At 38.7% G+C, this 17,092-nt stretch overlaps 1 protein-coding gene across 2 annotated transcripts in view; it reads left to right on the forward strand.

The window, feature by feature from the left end:
• The window catches only part of slc12a2 (solute carrier family 12 member 2), a 63,132-nt gene that overhangs the window by 41,473 nt on the left and 4,567 nt on the right, over window positions 1–17,092 (forward strand). Inside the window, exons 17-26 of one of the 2 annotated variants that reach the window (XM_084936144.1) lie at window positions 488–628; window positions 1,827–1,933; window positions 7,113–7,192; window positions 7,866–8,009; window positions 9,575–9,622; window positions 10,456–10,578; window positions 12,850–12,961; window positions 15,788–15,874; window positions 16,470–16,605; window positions 16,882–16,949. In XM_084936144.1, coding sequence (XP_084792270.1) covers window positions 488–628; window positions 1,827–1,933; window positions 7,113–7,192; window positions 7,866–8,009; window positions 9,575–9,622; window positions 10,456–10,578; window positions 12,850–12,961; window positions 15,788–15,874; window positions 16,470–16,605; window positions 16,882–16,949 — 1,046 coding nt within the window. The remainder of the gene's footprint in view (window positions 1–487; window positions 629–1,826; window positions 1,934–7,112; window positions 7,193–7,865; window positions 8,010–9,574; window positions 9,623–10,455; window positions 10,579–12,849; window positions 12,962–15,787; window positions 15,875–16,469; window positions 16,606–16,881; window positions 16,950–17,092) is intronic. The other variant, XM_084936146.1, reaches the window with a different exon arrangement.

Genomic DNA, 17,092 nt, shown 5'->3' on the forward strand with positions numbered 1-17,092 from the left:
TGCAGGTGCAGCAGTTGGTGATACATTGTGCATTTCTATTTTTTACTCTGTCCTTTTATTAAGTTTTTGACGGTGGTGGGGACTTTTTTCCTTTTTCTAGAAAGCAATGAAAAACATATTCCAGTGAAGAGTTTTCGACAGCATGAAATAAACGATAGAGTACAATATGTCGTTTTAATATATCATCATATCGCACAACCCTAACGTTGCACACAAAGCTAGTGAACGATTTGGAATAGCCTGGTCTTTTGTATTTTAAAAATAAGTACTGCAGAGTACTGAATGTAAAAGGCACAAAAGCAGGCAGAGATTCAGAGCAGGTGATTGTTCTGCAAGTTAAATTCTTCTGTTTAACTTTCACACATCAAAAGTTGTTGAATTTAGCATCTTTTCATCTTTGAAACTTAGATTTGTGGTCATTTGTTCTACAATACCAACACTGATAAATTTAAGGCTGTTGGATTAATTTGGCCTTCTGTCTCCATAGGGCTACAGAAGACCAAACTTCAAAGAGCTTGCCACAGATCAGGCACGCTACCAACGCTGGCTGCTGAAGAACGAGACCAAAGCCTTCTACACGCCAGTGTTTGCTGAGGACCTAAAACAAGGCTGTCAGTACTTGCTTCAGGTAGGAAAACTAAATTCTATTCAGAGTTGTGTGTTTGTTCTTAACTCTTTGCACGGAAGCATTGTTCAAGTGCTTTTTTGTGTGTTTGCTGGGCCGAGCCATCTATAGTGGAGGTTGGGGTATAATACTTGAACTGATAAATGATGTTGTACATTATTGGTAAGTTTAACTAACTAATATTTCTGACAATGACTAGACCAGTCATGCAGATCCATGATTGAAACATTAAAACTAGGAATAATTTTTATCTAGTATGTTAGGCCGTAACTATTATTCCCAAAATACAATGAGAAGAACACATGCTTACTAGAATCAGAATCAGAATCAGAAAGGGTTTTATTGCCAAATGTTGAGCAGGTTTACAACATTAGGAAATTGCTGCGGTGCTTAGTGCAAACATACTGTCATAAATAACGCTTAAATACTAAGAAGAGTGACTCACACAGACGCTGTGACATAAATAGCAGTACTAACTGGAAGATGATTTTTAAAAGGCTGTCATTTCCTTAAACAAATGTGTTCCTGTGAATTATGTTGAGCTATGTAAAGTATATTGGGATCTACAGTATAAATCTGGATAAAACTATAAACAGAAAAGAGCATAGCAACAAGTTATTAAGATTAAGACAGTGAGTTGAAGCTAATGATTATTTGATGCTAAAAAAAGAGATTAACAACTGTAAGTGGTGGCAGGGAGATCTAGTGGGGGTTGGTCAAGTAGTGGGTGCTCCATCGCTTTTGAATTCCCATTGTGTATGGAATGGGGCAACAGCTCTTGATCAGAGCTAACCTGGAACAAATCCATTCAGTGGAAATTAAAAGGAACAATTACTTCACTTGTGAAGAGAGGTCAGCACAACTGAGAGATGTGGTGTCGCAGTAAAAAGGCATAAAATTGCATAAGGTAGCCCAGGTGCATTATTGTAGTGAAAGTGAGACTGTGGTTATTTTCAGGACTGAGGAGTAAGGTGCCTGGAAGTAGTTATTCACATATTATTTGCTATCGGTAACCAACTTAAGAGTGGATAACATGAGTCTCCTTTAAGATTGGACCCATAACCCAAGTGACAGGCTGAACACTGTATGGACTGAACTGTTTTTATTTCCTGCTCCACACTCATAGTTTTACTTATTCTTTGGAAATGAGCCACATTTAAGAAATGATTAATCTGCGATTCTTGTTCCTGGTCCAATCAAGGCTGCTGGTCTTGGCCGCCTCAAGCCAAACACCCTTGTTCTGGGCTTCAAGAATGACTGGAGGGATGGGGACATGATGAATGTGGAGACTTACATCAGCATGATCCAGTAAGTAGAATAATCCAAAGAGAAGAAAAGAATTATATAAAAGAAAAAACACTCTTTTCTTTCGACAAGTCTTCACTGTGTTCGATGGTACATCCGATGCTGTGGAAATTTTATACCCTTCTTGTGAAGAAATATTTTCAATACTGAGTTCACTTTGTTGCTTTGTAAGCGCTCTACAAACCGTGAATTTTGCTTTAGTACGCAACTCGGTAAATGTCAGGAAACTCCTACTAGGACAGCTGGATGTTACATAGGGCTAATCGGTCTCTGTAATTGTTGGCAGGTGTGTACCCAAGAAGACTGAATGCTGTGATTAAATCAAAAAGGTGCTTCAACAATTTTGTTGTTGACACTAATAATCTAATATTTCGTAGTTTAATGGTATGCACACACATGCAAACAGCTTATTGTACGTTTTATATTTTTCATATATTTCACCCTAACAGATTTATTAAATTTTCAGTGGTTTAGGTTCTAGGTAACATAAAAGGTACAATTGGTCCATTCTGGAAGCTGCCAAGTTCTCTCACCATATTTGAATTCAGTGGCTGGGAAGGATGTCTCTCTTACAACTAATCCTGTTTTGTGCATGTCGCCAAACGCTTAGTACCCCAAACGTGGAGGCCAAGAGAACTCGTAGGCATTCGTGAGCTGTCAGCAGGGCCATTAGAGCAGCTCGTTATAAGCTAACATTTTGCCAGGTAATTTTGGGCTCGAGTGTCGTAAAAATCGCACTTTTCCTTAAACAGTTTGATTACACTTTCACAGGGTATGATGGTTCATTCTTTAGGAATCTGAGTCCAGCAATGTTGGATCCACTTCAGAGAAAGTTTCACTAACACCCACTCACATTCTTGGCTGTTTCACCTCAGGAAATCACATGATAGGGTGGGGCTAGGTTTCACAGTGGGTTCACCTGAAACCTTGGCTGATTGTGACCCACACCCATTTTCACTAGAGATGGACCAATCCGATATTACGTATCGGTATTGGTCCGATGCTGACCTAAATTACTGGATCGGATATCGGAGAGAAATAAAAAACGTAATCCGATCCATTAAATATCATGAAAGCACCTCACAAAACTTGCGACATGGCGTAACTCTGCTCATAACCGTAGCACGTCGGAGCAGTGTGCTCACGTGATAGAGCGGCTGTGGCGTGCGAGACCTGTCGGCGGTCTGTTTGAGCATTTGTAGCCTCGCTACCAAACCGGCATTTCATCTCTGAGAAAGTTATCCCAGAGAGAAGTAAAGCAAGTGTGTAAGTTCATCTCTGAATGTTTGAAAAGCATTCCCACATTAAGCTTAACAACCGATGGAGCGACTGCCTTTTCTCTCTCCCTCCCTCTCCTGTTGCTACTTCAATCATGAAACTGGTCAATGATCAGTTAGAATTTAGAATTTATTTAATATTACTTTCTACACCAGGATCCTTTTCTACGTAGCTGATGGCTGGTAACTGTGCAGGGACGGGTCTAGCAAAGATATGCCAGGGGGGCCTATAGGGCATGAACAGGGAAAAGGGGGCACAAAGAAATACTTTTCTTTCTTATTCTCATTTAAAATGTCTAGCTTTTAATAAATAATTATCTGAATCTTACACCCAAAGTTTTATGTATAGAAGTCCATTACTGTATATAGTAACTATTAAGTGTAATAAACCCTAGTAAGCTAGTACTTTTTCCTTTTGGGAATCTTTCTTTCTTTCTTTCTTTCTTTCTTTCTTTTTTTTTTTTTTTTTTTTTTTTTTTTTTTTTTTTTTGCTGGGAGTTTGCAACCCTATTAGTTAGGTTGCCTAATATTTCCGCTAAGTACTCTTTAAAATACCAGAATAGGGAGGATGGAGTAGGTTTAAGTTCATTAGATTGATCAGTATTGCTGAACGATGAAATATTTTGGGTGCAGTGTATTTTTTGCATACAGGTATAACAGAATAGCTTTAGTGTTTGTTTGGTTTTTGGTTTTTTTTTTTTTTCCTCAAAACTTGAGTATGAACTTATACAAAATGCAGCAAGATATTAAAAAAAAACAGATTTATTGATTAAAAAAGCACTATATTGGATTCATATCAAATTTATGATATCGGTATCTGTATCGGACATAAAGAAGTGGTATCGTGCCTTCTCTAGTTTTCACACCTTGGCTGGTGTGATTAGGTAGAGGATCCATGAGAGGGACACTCCCATAGGACTTAAAAATCTTGGACTCTCCACCAGTTGCTCCTAGAACTAAAGAAGCTTCTCGGATGAGAGGTGAAACGTCTTCAAGAAATTTAAGTTAAATAATTTAATTTAAGACGCTTTTCTTTCCAAGCTCCTTAGACTACGATGACCTGGATGACTGAGAAGCTTCACAGACATATTTCACTAACAACAGCTAATAACAACTAACAGAGTCTAACGGTAGCTCACAGCAGCAAAAACAGCTTACCAACAGAAAAACTAATGATATCCTTAACAACTCAAATCCCAAAAAGTTGATTCTGTTCATCTGGATGTCTAGGCCCCCTCCTCGTTTCAGAGGTAGTCTTTCCCTTTTCACGTAAATGGCCTCCTTGACTCCGCGCTCACACCAGTGTTCATCTCTGTCCATGATGTGTACATCCTCATCACTGAGAGAGCGTCTAGGTGTAAATAAAGTGCAGAGTCCTGGCCTGATGAGTTAGCTCCTCTGTGTTGTCCCAATCCCCTTAGGTTGTTTGGTTTCCCCGATGTATAAATCATAGCAATCCTTTTGGCACTTAACAGCGTACGCTATGTTACTCTGTTTATGCAGTTTGACCCCATCCTTGGGATGGACCCATTTTTGTCACAGCATGTTTTTGGGTTTTAAAACCACAGAGACTCAATGATTAGAGGAAATGCATCTCAGCTGTCTCATACTGTTTATATACAACTGCTGTGTGCTCTATACAGCAGTTGTCTTTCTCTCTGGATTGCTTGAAGCATTCTTTAGGTGTCTTCCCAGCTTTGACAAATGTCCAGGGTGCATCTTTCTTTCTTACAAGTTTGTGATTGGAGCCATTCCCCAAATCTCTGTGAATGGCCACTGAATAATGTTCATGACAGTTTGCATATTAATGATCATGAACCTGACCACGGTTCATTGTTAGTCAGTGGTGCTAGTTTTGGTCATTATGCAAATGTACATTTTGTAATATTGGGAAACCTCCAGTCAGCTCAGACTGAAGAAGTAATTTGCATGAGTGACAAAATGTTTCTCCCACTGAAAACGCTTCTAGATAAACAGAATCGGTTGTTTTTGATATTACTGATATTATTCAAATATGTTAAAATACAATGTATACAAAAACGTCTTTTTACATAAACAGTAGTAGAAACTAGAGATGGACCGATCTGATATTACGTATCGGTATCGGTCCGATACTGACGTAAATTACTGGATCGGATATCGGAGAGAAATAAAAAAATGTAATCCGATCCATTAAATATCAAAAAAGCACCTCACAAAACTTGCGACATGGCGTAACTCGGGTCATAACCTAGCACGTCGGAGCAGTGTGGTCACGTGATAGAGCGGCTGTGTGTATTTGTAGCCTTGCTACCAAACTGGCATTTCATCTCCGAGGAAGTTTTCCCAGAGAGAAGTAAAGCAAGTGTGTAAGTTCATCTCTGAATGTTTGTAAAGCATTCCCGCGTTAAGCTTAACAACCGATATATGGAGCGACTGCCTCTCTCTCTCTCTCTCTCTCTTGCTGCTACTTCAATCGTGAAACTGCTTAATGATCAGCTGATCGGCTTTTCTGTCGCGAGTCCGTCTCTCTTGTTTGTTTTTGGCCCACTTCACGCCAGAAAGAGGAAACCAGTGGATAAACAACAGCAGCACGTTTAACCTTGATAAGCTGTTGTTAGAATTTATTTAATATTACTTTCTACACCAGGATCTTTTTCTACGTAGCTGACGGCTGGTAACTGTGCAGGGGCGGATCTAGCAAAGTTTAGCCAGGGGGGCCGATAGGGCATGAACAGGGAAAAGGGGGGCACAAAGACTTATTCTCATTTAAAATATCTAGCTTTTAATAAATAATTATCTGAATCTTACACCCAAAGTTTTAATCTTATGTAAAATATATAGAAGTCCATTACTGTATATAGTAACTGTTAAGTCTAATATACCCTCGTAAGCTATAGTACTTTTTCCTTTGGGAAGGTACCATCTGTGCAGTCTGCAATTCTGTTGAAGGAAGATGTTGAATCTATTTAATTATTCTTGAAAAATAATTTATTTCTGTGCATTTTTTTTCCACACTGCATCAAATTAAAGTTGATTATGTCGATTAAGCATCATGAGGTGGAGGGTGGGGGGTGGTTCCCTATTTTTTTTTTTTTTTTTTTTTTTTTTTTTTTTTTTGCTGGGAGTTTGCAACCCTATTAGTTAGGTTGCTTAATATTTCTGCTAAGTGCTCTTTAAAATACCAGAATAGGGAGGATGGAGTAGGTTTAAGTTCATTAGATTGATCAGTATTGCTGAACTATGAAATATTTTGGGTGCAGTGTATTTTTTACATACAGGTATAACAGAATAGCTTTAGTGTTGTTGTTTATTTAAACTTGAGTATGAATTTATACAAAATGCAGCAAGATATTAAAAAAACAGTTTTATTGATTAAAAACACACTATATCGGATTCATATCGGTATCGGCAGATATCCAAATTTATGATATCGGTATCGGTATCGGACATAAAGTGGTATCGTGCCATCTCTAGTAGAAACATGCTAGCCATTATGGGATAGAGTGTAATTGTCATGTTTTTGATCTTTTTGATCTCCCTTGGATTAAAATAAGTCCATGAGAAATCTGTTGTCCTGTTGAACTCTAAAGCAGTCATGTGAGACTTGAGGTGAATGGGTTCTTCGTTGTAATGTGAGGATTATAGCATTAGAGCTGAATGTCACAGATTGTTCAGTCCGATAGTATTAAAATCAAAGCTAATACGCTTAAAAATTTGCCCTTTATTTTCCATTGTATGTTGCTCAGTGCAATACAATACTACAACCTGTGGCATTGAGAACGATGTTTGAGTCTTCTTGTGTGCTTGTTTATCTTTTTTCTTAAATACTCTGTGGGTTTCTTACTGTCTTTGTTTAGTTGAGGGCAAATTGCTTCAGTCCACTGTTAATGGGAACCTTTTTTTTTCTCCCCCTTCTTTTGAAGTGATGCCTTTGACTTCCAGTTTGGTGCTGTTATCCTGCGACTGAAAGAGGGGCTGGATGTCTCCCATATCCAAGGGCAAGGTATCAAACACATGCAGAGGAGCTTATTCTAAAAAAACACTGTTGTACTACATATGTAGCATCAGCTCAGATTACATACAGATAAAGGTTAATTAAATATAGCTGAGTGTTTTTCCAGTATTATCACATAGCATCACATAAATCAACTTAGAAGGAGAATAAGCATTCATTATATTTCCTTCTTCTTCAGTCTGCTTATCAGTCTTAAGATATTTTCAAGCATTGATTGACGTTCCAGTTTGTATGAACTGATGTGTTCGGTTCCAATGTTCACATTCACAATACTAAGCATGAAAACTTACAAGTGGAAAAAATGATAGTTTTCCACAGATTGAGGTGACATCTGGTTTTGTCTGACGAAAAGTCCCAGCACAGTGGTACACAATGTGTAATAAACTGTCTATACTTACTGTCAATATGCATTGTGTGGTAGAAAAACTCATCAAATCCACATCTTTGAGTGGCTGCAAACAAATATTTGACATTTTTGCTTCAAGAACAATTTGCAGGTTGGCAACCTTAGTGAATAAATGTAAAGAATTGGAATAATTTGATTTTACCACAAATTAAAAAAGCCTGGTCATAACATTGTTGTAGTAATTATGTATGTGAACTAGCTTAGTATATTGTTATGTATATTTCTAATTCCCCCTTCCGTTTAATTTTCTGCCAGATGAGTCGCTGTCCTCGCAGGAAAAGCCATCAGGGATGAAAGACGTGATCGTTTCCATAGACACCAGCAAAGACTCTGATGCAGATTCCTCTAAGCCATCCTCTAAGGCCACCAGCCTCCAGAACAGCCCAGCAGTCCAGAAAGGTTAGCTATCATCAGTATGACTACATAAAATCCTTCTCTGTAATCCAGGTGCGGTAGTGTTTACATTGACGTCTGCGTTTGTATTTTTGGTTTTGCATTGCAAGCCTTGTGTTTTTCTACATTCCTCATGTCACTATTTAAGTTTTCTTCTTTCAGTGGCCTTCCTTATTCTGCATACACAAACACAAGCATACATATGCACTGCCCTGAGACCCACAGCTCCAGCTTCCCCACTGTGCATATGTTTTGGCCTGTGTGCGTGTGTCCCCTGTTAGCGTATGAGAGAGAGACTAATTCAGCTCAAACAGGCATACAATTGTTTCCAGATTGGAGGAGTAATGAACGTTCCCAGTTGCAGCCTGAGCACTGGGCTACTTTCAACCTGGCTTCATGAAAGCTGTTTGGTTTGTTTGTTTTCTTTAAAGAAGTGTAGAGAGATGACAAAAATCTGTCTGCTCTTTTGCTCTTTCCCCACAGCCCCCAGCTGGTCGTGGCAGATGGCTGCTTTCCCCCAACTCTAGCTCTGCTCTTGGCCTTTTCCTTTTTGTTTTGTTTTGTTTTTTTTGCCCCACCTCAACAACCAAGTGCTCTCTCATAGGGGGTTGTTGAATTGTTTAGATTGTTTCTAATACTGGAGAGTCTGTAGCTATATGGTATAGCGCCTTGAACTGGTATTGGGTTCTCATTGCCACAAATATATTAAGTATTAGATACTTAGATGACCTATATTATAGTATTAGATGATGGTAGTAGTATAGAGCAAAAACATAAAGTTGAACTAATTAGTAATAGTTCATGATTAAGCTTTTACTACCTTATTGATTGTTCATTAAAGATTCGGAGCAATATTAAAATTTTTGTAGGAATTCGAAAACAAAATACAGCAAATGTTGTATTTTTTGTTCGGTAGATTTTTGTCTAACAATACTTTTATCAGCTCTTTATTTTGCTAAAGTATCCGAGTGATAAACAGTGTTTTGGGAACTGGATTAGAAATTGTTGAGGTATACAAAATAACAACACACTGGTCTGGTAAAGGTTGCTTTGGGTAATCCTTTGATTTGCTGCCAAAGCATGAACCCGTGCTGTCATTTGTACAGTTTTTGGCGAATTCCCTCCTCTCATCAGATTTCATTTCCATCCTAAGGTAATCCACTCCTGGCAGGAAGTTTCCATTCGATGCAGTTTCAGTGGAGAGTTTGGAGAATAGGGACTGATTCATGTTGTATGTTCATGAAGGCTCCTTACCGAAGGCCACTCGAAGCCACTTTGATGTAACCAGACAGTCTCGGCTCACTGCTGATGGTTTTGTTCATGTTGGACATTAGGAATTTCTAGAACTCAGGGGAAAAGGTTGAGCTGTGTTTATTAGTGTCACTAGAGTATTTCAGTGTATGTTTGTCTCCCACTGTGGGAGGTCACAGTTAACTGCCTCTCAAACAGCTTTAGATTCTTCCTCTGGTATCCCCTGACGTACTTAACTCCATCTTGCTACATCGCATGTCAAGGTAACATTTTACCTTAACTATAATTTTTGTTTTCTCTCCTTTTGTCTCAATTCCCAGATGATGAAGACGATGGCAAAGCTACAACTCAGCCCCTGTTGAAAAAAGGCAGGAGATGCACTTCATTTAGTTGCCTTAAACCTTTCCCCTTCTTTCCATTTTGATCTTAGTATCTTTTCTGAGCTCCTGCTGCTATGCTCCCCTCATTTCTGCCACCATTTTTTTCGCACTATATTTTGAATCCCTCTTGTACTAACATACTGTCGCCACCCTGCTGTCTCCCTTTCCCTCTGTTCCTTCTTTCTGGCCTGCTAGGTCCTTGGCTGTGGGATATAACATGTCTCTTTCTCATGTCCCTAGCGTGAGCCATCTCTAAAGCTGTACTGTATATGATGTTGCCTTTAACTTAGTCTGTTTTTCTGTAGGTAGGCGTGTGTGTGTGTGTGTGTGTGTGTGTGTGTGTGTGTGTGTGTGTGTGTGTGTGTGTGTGCGCCTGTGTTCCAACATTTCTGTTTTCTCCAAGCTCTCTTCAGTCTCTCACCTGCTTTTCTTGCCACATTCTGGAGCTGACTAATTTGCCTTAAGCTTTCTTCTTAGGATGGAAACTGCTCTCCTGTTTTCACATTTCCATTTGTTTGGTTTTTAGTAGTAATGTTTTTTTTATTCTGTACCTATATCACTTAAAACTTTTAAATAATAAAATTAAACGAATTTATTTTCTAATAAATGTAACACTATACTTACAAGCAATGAACAGAATTCTACTGTATACTTCATTTTCAGCTATGGGCATGTATATTCTTTATATACATGTCCATAGCTGACATGTATGCGTCCTATTGAGCTACACTTCTACCAAGCACAAAATTATTAGTTTTATTATGCCTTATTAATGAGATTTGCTTTTATTTTGTTTTTTGTTGTGGTGTGCATCCCCGCAGACAAGAAGAGCCCGACAGTACCTCTGAATGTGTCCGACCAGAGGCTGCTAGAGGCCAGCCAACAGTTCCAGAAGAAACAGGGGAAGGGCACAGTGGATGTCTGGTGGCTGTTTGATGATGGAGGTGATTGTTAGTTATATTATTGTGCGACCGTTATTGATCTCAAAATTCTCTATTTGGTCTGTTATTAAAATACTGTCATACTGAACAGGTTCATAAGTATTGACATATTATGTTACTTGTTTACTGAACCATGTACAAGTTCAGTTTAGTTTTTTTTTTTTTTTGGCCTGCATCAGTTGGACATGTAATATACTCACATTTATTTTTAGGGCTGGTTGATATGAGGAAAATCTAATATCACAATATTTTTGGGGCTAAATCACAATACACGATAAATATCACGATATGTTTAAATAACCTCCATAAACAAATGTTATTTTCAACTGTATAGTGTGTAAAATTGCACTTGTATACTCATTCAAATCAACCAATTAATATTTTTTCTACTTTAAATTCAAAAAATCTGAATGAATTGCAATGTTTTAACCATTTTCTAACCTTCAGTTGCAATACTGTGACAGTAAGTCTCTTTCTGTGGTCAACATGAGACCAAACAAAAGATCATAGCAACAAAAAAGTCCATCAAGCATTCATGAGACACTCACAAACCACTCTCTCTGAAGTAATTACATTACTAGACTCTTTCTCGAGAGTTTCAGATTATTCAATAAACTAAACTAAACTATTTTGGTATTAATCTCTCTCTGAAGCTTGCAGGCTCTGAATTGTCTATTTCTAAATTCTTATGGAGAGATAAACCCACGTGTATTAGCTGAAACATGCCTACAAAGGACCAAGGATGAAGGAGGACTAGATGTGCCTAACTTTCAACACTACTTCTTAGCCAGTGGTCTACATTTCATCTCAGGATGGTTAAAACATACCCTCTTGGCCCTGGCTAGATGTCAAACAGCCACTATGCAACAATATCTCTGACCTACCATTCATTAGCTCAAACAACAAACGACAGTTATGCTTAAAAGCATCAATATCAGATACTCTCTGACAGCATGGTGGGAGTTTCTAAAATGACTGAGTCTTCATTAATCCCATGGAAACGTTGGGCAGGTGCTCAGCATTTGTATATGTGTGCATGAGGGTGGGCATGCATGCTTGTGTCTGTGTGTGCCTTTTTGTCTACATCTGTGTGTCAGGTTGGGTCTTGGACTCAACCTCTCTTGGAACATCTCGGGCCCCCCATCTCCATCTCCGCCCACCACACCGGTGCATTGGTGGTTCTCGGTGTCTGGGGCTGGGTGCTTGGGTGTGTACAGGCTCACTCCTGGCCCCCCTGGCTCTGTCGGGCCCATTCCAGGGTGTGGGGGGCCCTTGGATCTCAGGTCTCTGGGCCCGGGTTCGGTCTGCTTTGTCATAGCCGTCGGAGCCTGTGGGCTCGTTGTTGTGCGCTCGTCGTTCTGGTTCTTAAAGAAAATACGTTGCTTGGCAAACATTTCTATGCAAGTAAGAGTTTGCAGTGGCTCCACCTCTGTAAAGATGTGACCAGGGCCAGCGGGAGAACTCTGGCTTTTAACACCAGCTGATGAGCGTCACTTCAGATCTGGCTCATCATCATCATTATGACATTAAGTGTCATCAGCACTAAAAAGTGCAGATACAACTGTTGACAGCATATGCAGTAGATCCTAAAAGTACTCAGGCCTCTACAATTCTGGCACCTATAAGTTTCACATTAAGTGTCAAAGCATTAAATTGAAATTGCTGACTTTTTCTGTAATGTTCAGCCTGAAATATGTAGTTTTAAGCCCCAAAGAACATCTGTGAAGATTCTAGTTCTGATTATCTTTGTGCTGTGACAGCATCATGGGGGATGAGCAGAAACAAGTAAAGCCGTATTTGGTATGTTTTGCATTCCTATTGATACGCAAAGGCAGACTCTCACACACAAAAACACATAGACAGTATGTTCTGACAGGATCTGTCATTTTCACACTTCCCAATCATTATAAATCAGGATTGAATTCATTTTGGTAGCATCATGTTGCATTTGCATTTTGAAGATTCAACAACTGCTCATCTCAAACATGCTAGCAAAATTTGTTTGTGAAGTTGGGTTTTTTTTTTGTTTGTTTGTTTTTTGTTTCTCAGAAGAAGAAGAAAAAAAGGGCCACTACGTTGTTTTCTGTTTGAATTTAATTTGACTCTGTTTAATGCAAAAGTGATCATGAATCTGTTTCTGCAGCACTGAGTGCTGGTCTATAGAAAGTCCAAAGGTCTGAGGTTTGGACTTGAGCTTTAGAGTGTACAGATCTTAAATGTTTGTGTCACTAAAGTTGTATATTGAGCAGTTTGGTTTTTATGTTTCCCATCTAGGTCTGACTCTGCTGATCCCCTACCTTCTTACCAATAAGAAGCGGTGGAAGGAATGTAAGATCCGTGTTTTCATTGGAGGCAAGATCAACAGGATTGATCACGACCGCAGAGCGTAAGTACTGTACAGGCTGATAGTTTTGTCAAGACCGGAGAGTACTGTACATGACTGTACAAAGGAATGAGTGTCTACCCTATGAAGTCTTTTATTGAGCCTTTGAAATCAAAACGATACTACCAAAACCCAGCACTCCAAAAAATGTAAACAAAACCAAACTACCTAAAATAATAATAATAATAATAACTTTCTAATATCTTTGTCTTTGCCTTTTAAAAATTTAAAGACACTTGTTGTTATAAGCAACACTAAGTAAATAAACTGAATTTAAAATTCAGTCATATTGTTAATTACACTTAAATGTAATTGTTATTAAACATAAAAGGATTCATAACATTGGATGAGAACAAGAGGAAGCTGTAAATAGCCCTGGTGCTCTTCTGCCTTTAGTCTTTTGACTAAAACATAATTTAGGCACCTGAAGTCTAGTTTTAGTCTAGGTTTAGAATGCAGACTGCTGATGGAAATTAGTTGGTAGCTAAATCTGGCACAAGGCATCCTTTTCTTTTTAACTTATTAATGTATTTTGTGCATGGGCCCGTAAATACAATAAAATAAAATGAAATACAATTTGCAATATACAATTTAATTAGTTCTGCGTGGATCTCTTCTTTCGGGCAGGGTCAGGGTTAGTGGACACCCAAGCTTTTGAATGGGGTAACTCAAGAACGAAGCAATGTAGGAGTTTGAAGTTGATACCATAGGTGTATCTACTGAAAATCCAGACTAGTTTGAATCTCAGTGACCTCGACCTTACGGTCAAGGTTGAGTTTTCTGAAAACCTTGTAAATGCCATAATTGGAGAAGGAAGTCAACTAGGATCTTAAATAGATTTATAATAAGTTCATGAGTTTGGCCTTAAGGTCAGAGGTTTTCTGAAAATTTAGCGAATGTGACAACTTGAACAAGGACAAATTCGCACCATAGGCGCATTTATCAGGAGGCTGAGGGCGACCACTGGCCACCACCAGTATTTTCATTTGTTGATAAAAGTGTCAAGTGTCATAGTTATTGTCAAAAGAAGATTTTCATGGACAAAAACTACGACAACAATTATTGGTCAACGAAATTAACACTGTTGCAGACATGAGGAAGCTGTGCCTTAACATGCATGCTGTGCAGTTAGCAGAAAACACAGTGTAGGTATGTCTTTCCTTTCAGCACCACTCTCACACATTTGTTTATAACATAAGGATGTATCCAAATACTAGATGTCTTAAAATGCATTTTATATGCACAAAGTACTAACCCTGACTGTTTCTGTACATTATTTATAAATGTCACTGTTCATTTAAAGGCTGACATCTCTCCAGGTTGATGTAAGCGCATACAACGTAAAATGTACACATAATGTATATTGCAGCATTCAACACTGCATGTTTTTGACCATAAATAGGGAAAAAAATCACACAAAGCTCATATTAGCTATTAGCTATTAAATATTATTTGTAGTAATAAAAATTAATAAAAATCAACTAAGAAGCTGACCTGCTACATATAAATAATAAATTTGCCTTTGTACTTGCTGTGTGGGTGTATGCATGCAAGTGTGTGGGTGCTCGAAAGGAGCTATACCCACATTTTCTTAAATGGATTGAATTTTGCAGGTGCTAATATTAAATGTATCTCAATGTATCTTAGTAAATATACCTTATGTATTATGTGTGCTTACAAAAATTGCTCATCCTGCAGACAGACTCCACCTCCTCTGACTTGTCTTTGTTATCCTCTTAAAAAATAGATTAGCTCGACACATGAAGCAGTTCTACAACTGCTACAGGTTGTGGTTGGTGGATTTTTAGTTGCAGCAGATCTCAAGTGCAGAACGAGGTATACCGATGCCAGCTCAAGACCAGTGCTAGAGTTAGTCCATCTGTTGTGGAATGAGAAACTGGAGAAGCAGCTGAATGAAACTGATGGCAGAGAGCTGGCCAGTAGGGAAAACACAGGAACAAAAAGGTCATGGCTGACAGATTAGCAGGCGCTGAACAGTCAGTCTGAATCCAGTAAAGTTTCAAATCAGTGAAGAAAATGTGATTGAGTTCATTCTCAAAAGTTATTCTCTGGGGATGATGTGAGTCTATCCCTTACCCCATCCCTCCTGCCAAAGAAGTCAACACGATTTTGTTGGCCGGAGAATGTGCCACTCATTGTTCTGCTTTTGTCATATGAAGTTAGCTGGGTGTAGAAGCTTTTATGTTTGCGTGACTGCAAAACTATCAACAGTCTGTTTCAACAGACATCTGACATTTCAACATGTTCCTGTCTAACTTTATCTCTTACCAACAGACAGAAAGTAAAGCCTGCTGTTTCCTACACCCTTTAAATGGATCGTTTTACTCTTAAATGATCAATGAAAATGGGAAATGTTTCTGTAAACACCGGAAAAGCATAACTTTTTTTTTTTCCTCCAAAGCTGGGAGTTCTGCCTGCACCTCCTGCTGGAAAGCAGCTGAACTAAAGATTTGAGACAAAAATAAAACAAATTTGTTAAAGTAAATGAATAAATGCTTGGCACTGGAAACATGACAGTCACGTAGCCAACACAATAATAAAGAGCTTGAACACGTAGTCCTGTAGCCCACAACACATAGATAGCAGATGATGCTCTCCGGCACCAAGTGTTTGAAACTAAAGCTAAAGGAAATTATTCTCATAGATAGAATTCCACATTATAAACCCTGTACCACCCGCTAGTGTTCAGAGTTATTCAAAGCAGCTTCCCGTGTATCCAACCAGAACTTCTTAGACTGCACATGTCTTGTTTAACAGCTTATTTATAGTATTGATCCTACCTCTCTGTTTTTGACATTCCCGTTACAGGATGGCTACTCTGCTGAGCAAGTTCAGGATAGACTTTTCGGACATTACTGTCCTTGGAGACATCAACACCAAGCCCAAGAAGGAGCAGTAGGTCCACTTTGTTAAGCTTCACACTTTGAGCATCCTCCACAATTGTTAACATGTATTATGTCACACATTCAGTATCTTAAGTGCCTTGAGGAAACTGTTGGCTCTATTTGGCACGGTATAAAGAAAGGAAAACTAACCGTTTTAATTATGTCAGCATTTGAAATTCAATGTTTAGCATGTTTGAGGACATTAAGCTGAGCTGAAAAGCAAATTACTGGCGCCCTCATGTGGTCTGTGTGGAAAAGACGTGTGGCTTTGAGACCATGTTGATTTGGTTTGAACAAATTATGATTTTTAACAAGGGAACATTTTCTTAACATTAATAAATCTGAAGACTTTTCAAGAAAGTATCACAGTCCAGATCCAGATATCCGCCTGGGTCTCGAGACTTTTTTTTTCTTAGCATTTCTGCATTAGTAATTTCATTTTTATTCAAAACATCAATTTTTGTTCATTTCTTTGGTGAGATGATTTTGAAAATTCAGTTCATTTCAATTTTATTTATATAGTGCCTTATCACTACAGTTGCATCAAAGCTTTGTGTAGTTACCTGTTTTACATGAGGATTAACCATGAAGCTGTTGTGACGCAGCATGGCAGCCTTCGAGGAGATGATTGAGCCTTATCGGCTGAAAGAAGATGATATGGAGCAGGAGGCAGCTGAGAGGCTGAAGAACAGCGAACCATGGAGGATCACTGACAACGAGCTGGAGCTATATCGTGCCAAGGTCACAAGATTTCCCTGCATACTCCATTTACATGCATCTTTAAAAATTGAAATTCTTGAGTCAGTCAAAGTTCCATATGACTTCAGGGTTCAGAGGGATTCATTCTTTGATCCTCTGCAGCCTCATTCAGTTGTTCTGTAGGGAGAGTGGAAGCAGTTCAGTGTAGATTATACTGTGAGCGACACTGCTGCCTCGAAGTCTGTGGTGCAGTGGCTTGCGAAAATGATCTTGTTACGTGATACCTGATTGCTTGATCCTGTGGTTGTCTCTCTTTAGACCCATCGTCAGATCAGACTCAACGAGCTGCTGAAGGAACACTCAAGCACAGCCAACCTCATTGTTATGTAAGCTTGGGTTGGGTGGGGGTGGGGGTGCGTATGTGTTTTAGTTTCAATAATACAAAGTGGGGGAAAAAAAACATGACGATTAAAAAAAAAAGAAAAAACTTGAATGAAAATACTCGCTGTCAGCAGATTAGACATACAAA

This window comes from Perissodus microlepis, chromosome 7 (genome assembly GCF_051167445.1).
Source record: "Perissodus microlepis isolate ML-2025 ecotype Zambia chromosome 7, ASM5116744v1, whole genome shotgun sequence".
Taxonomy (NCBI): domain Eukaryota; kingdom Metazoa; phylum Chordata; class Actinopteri; order Cichliformes; family Cichlidae; genus Perissodus; species Perissodus microlepis.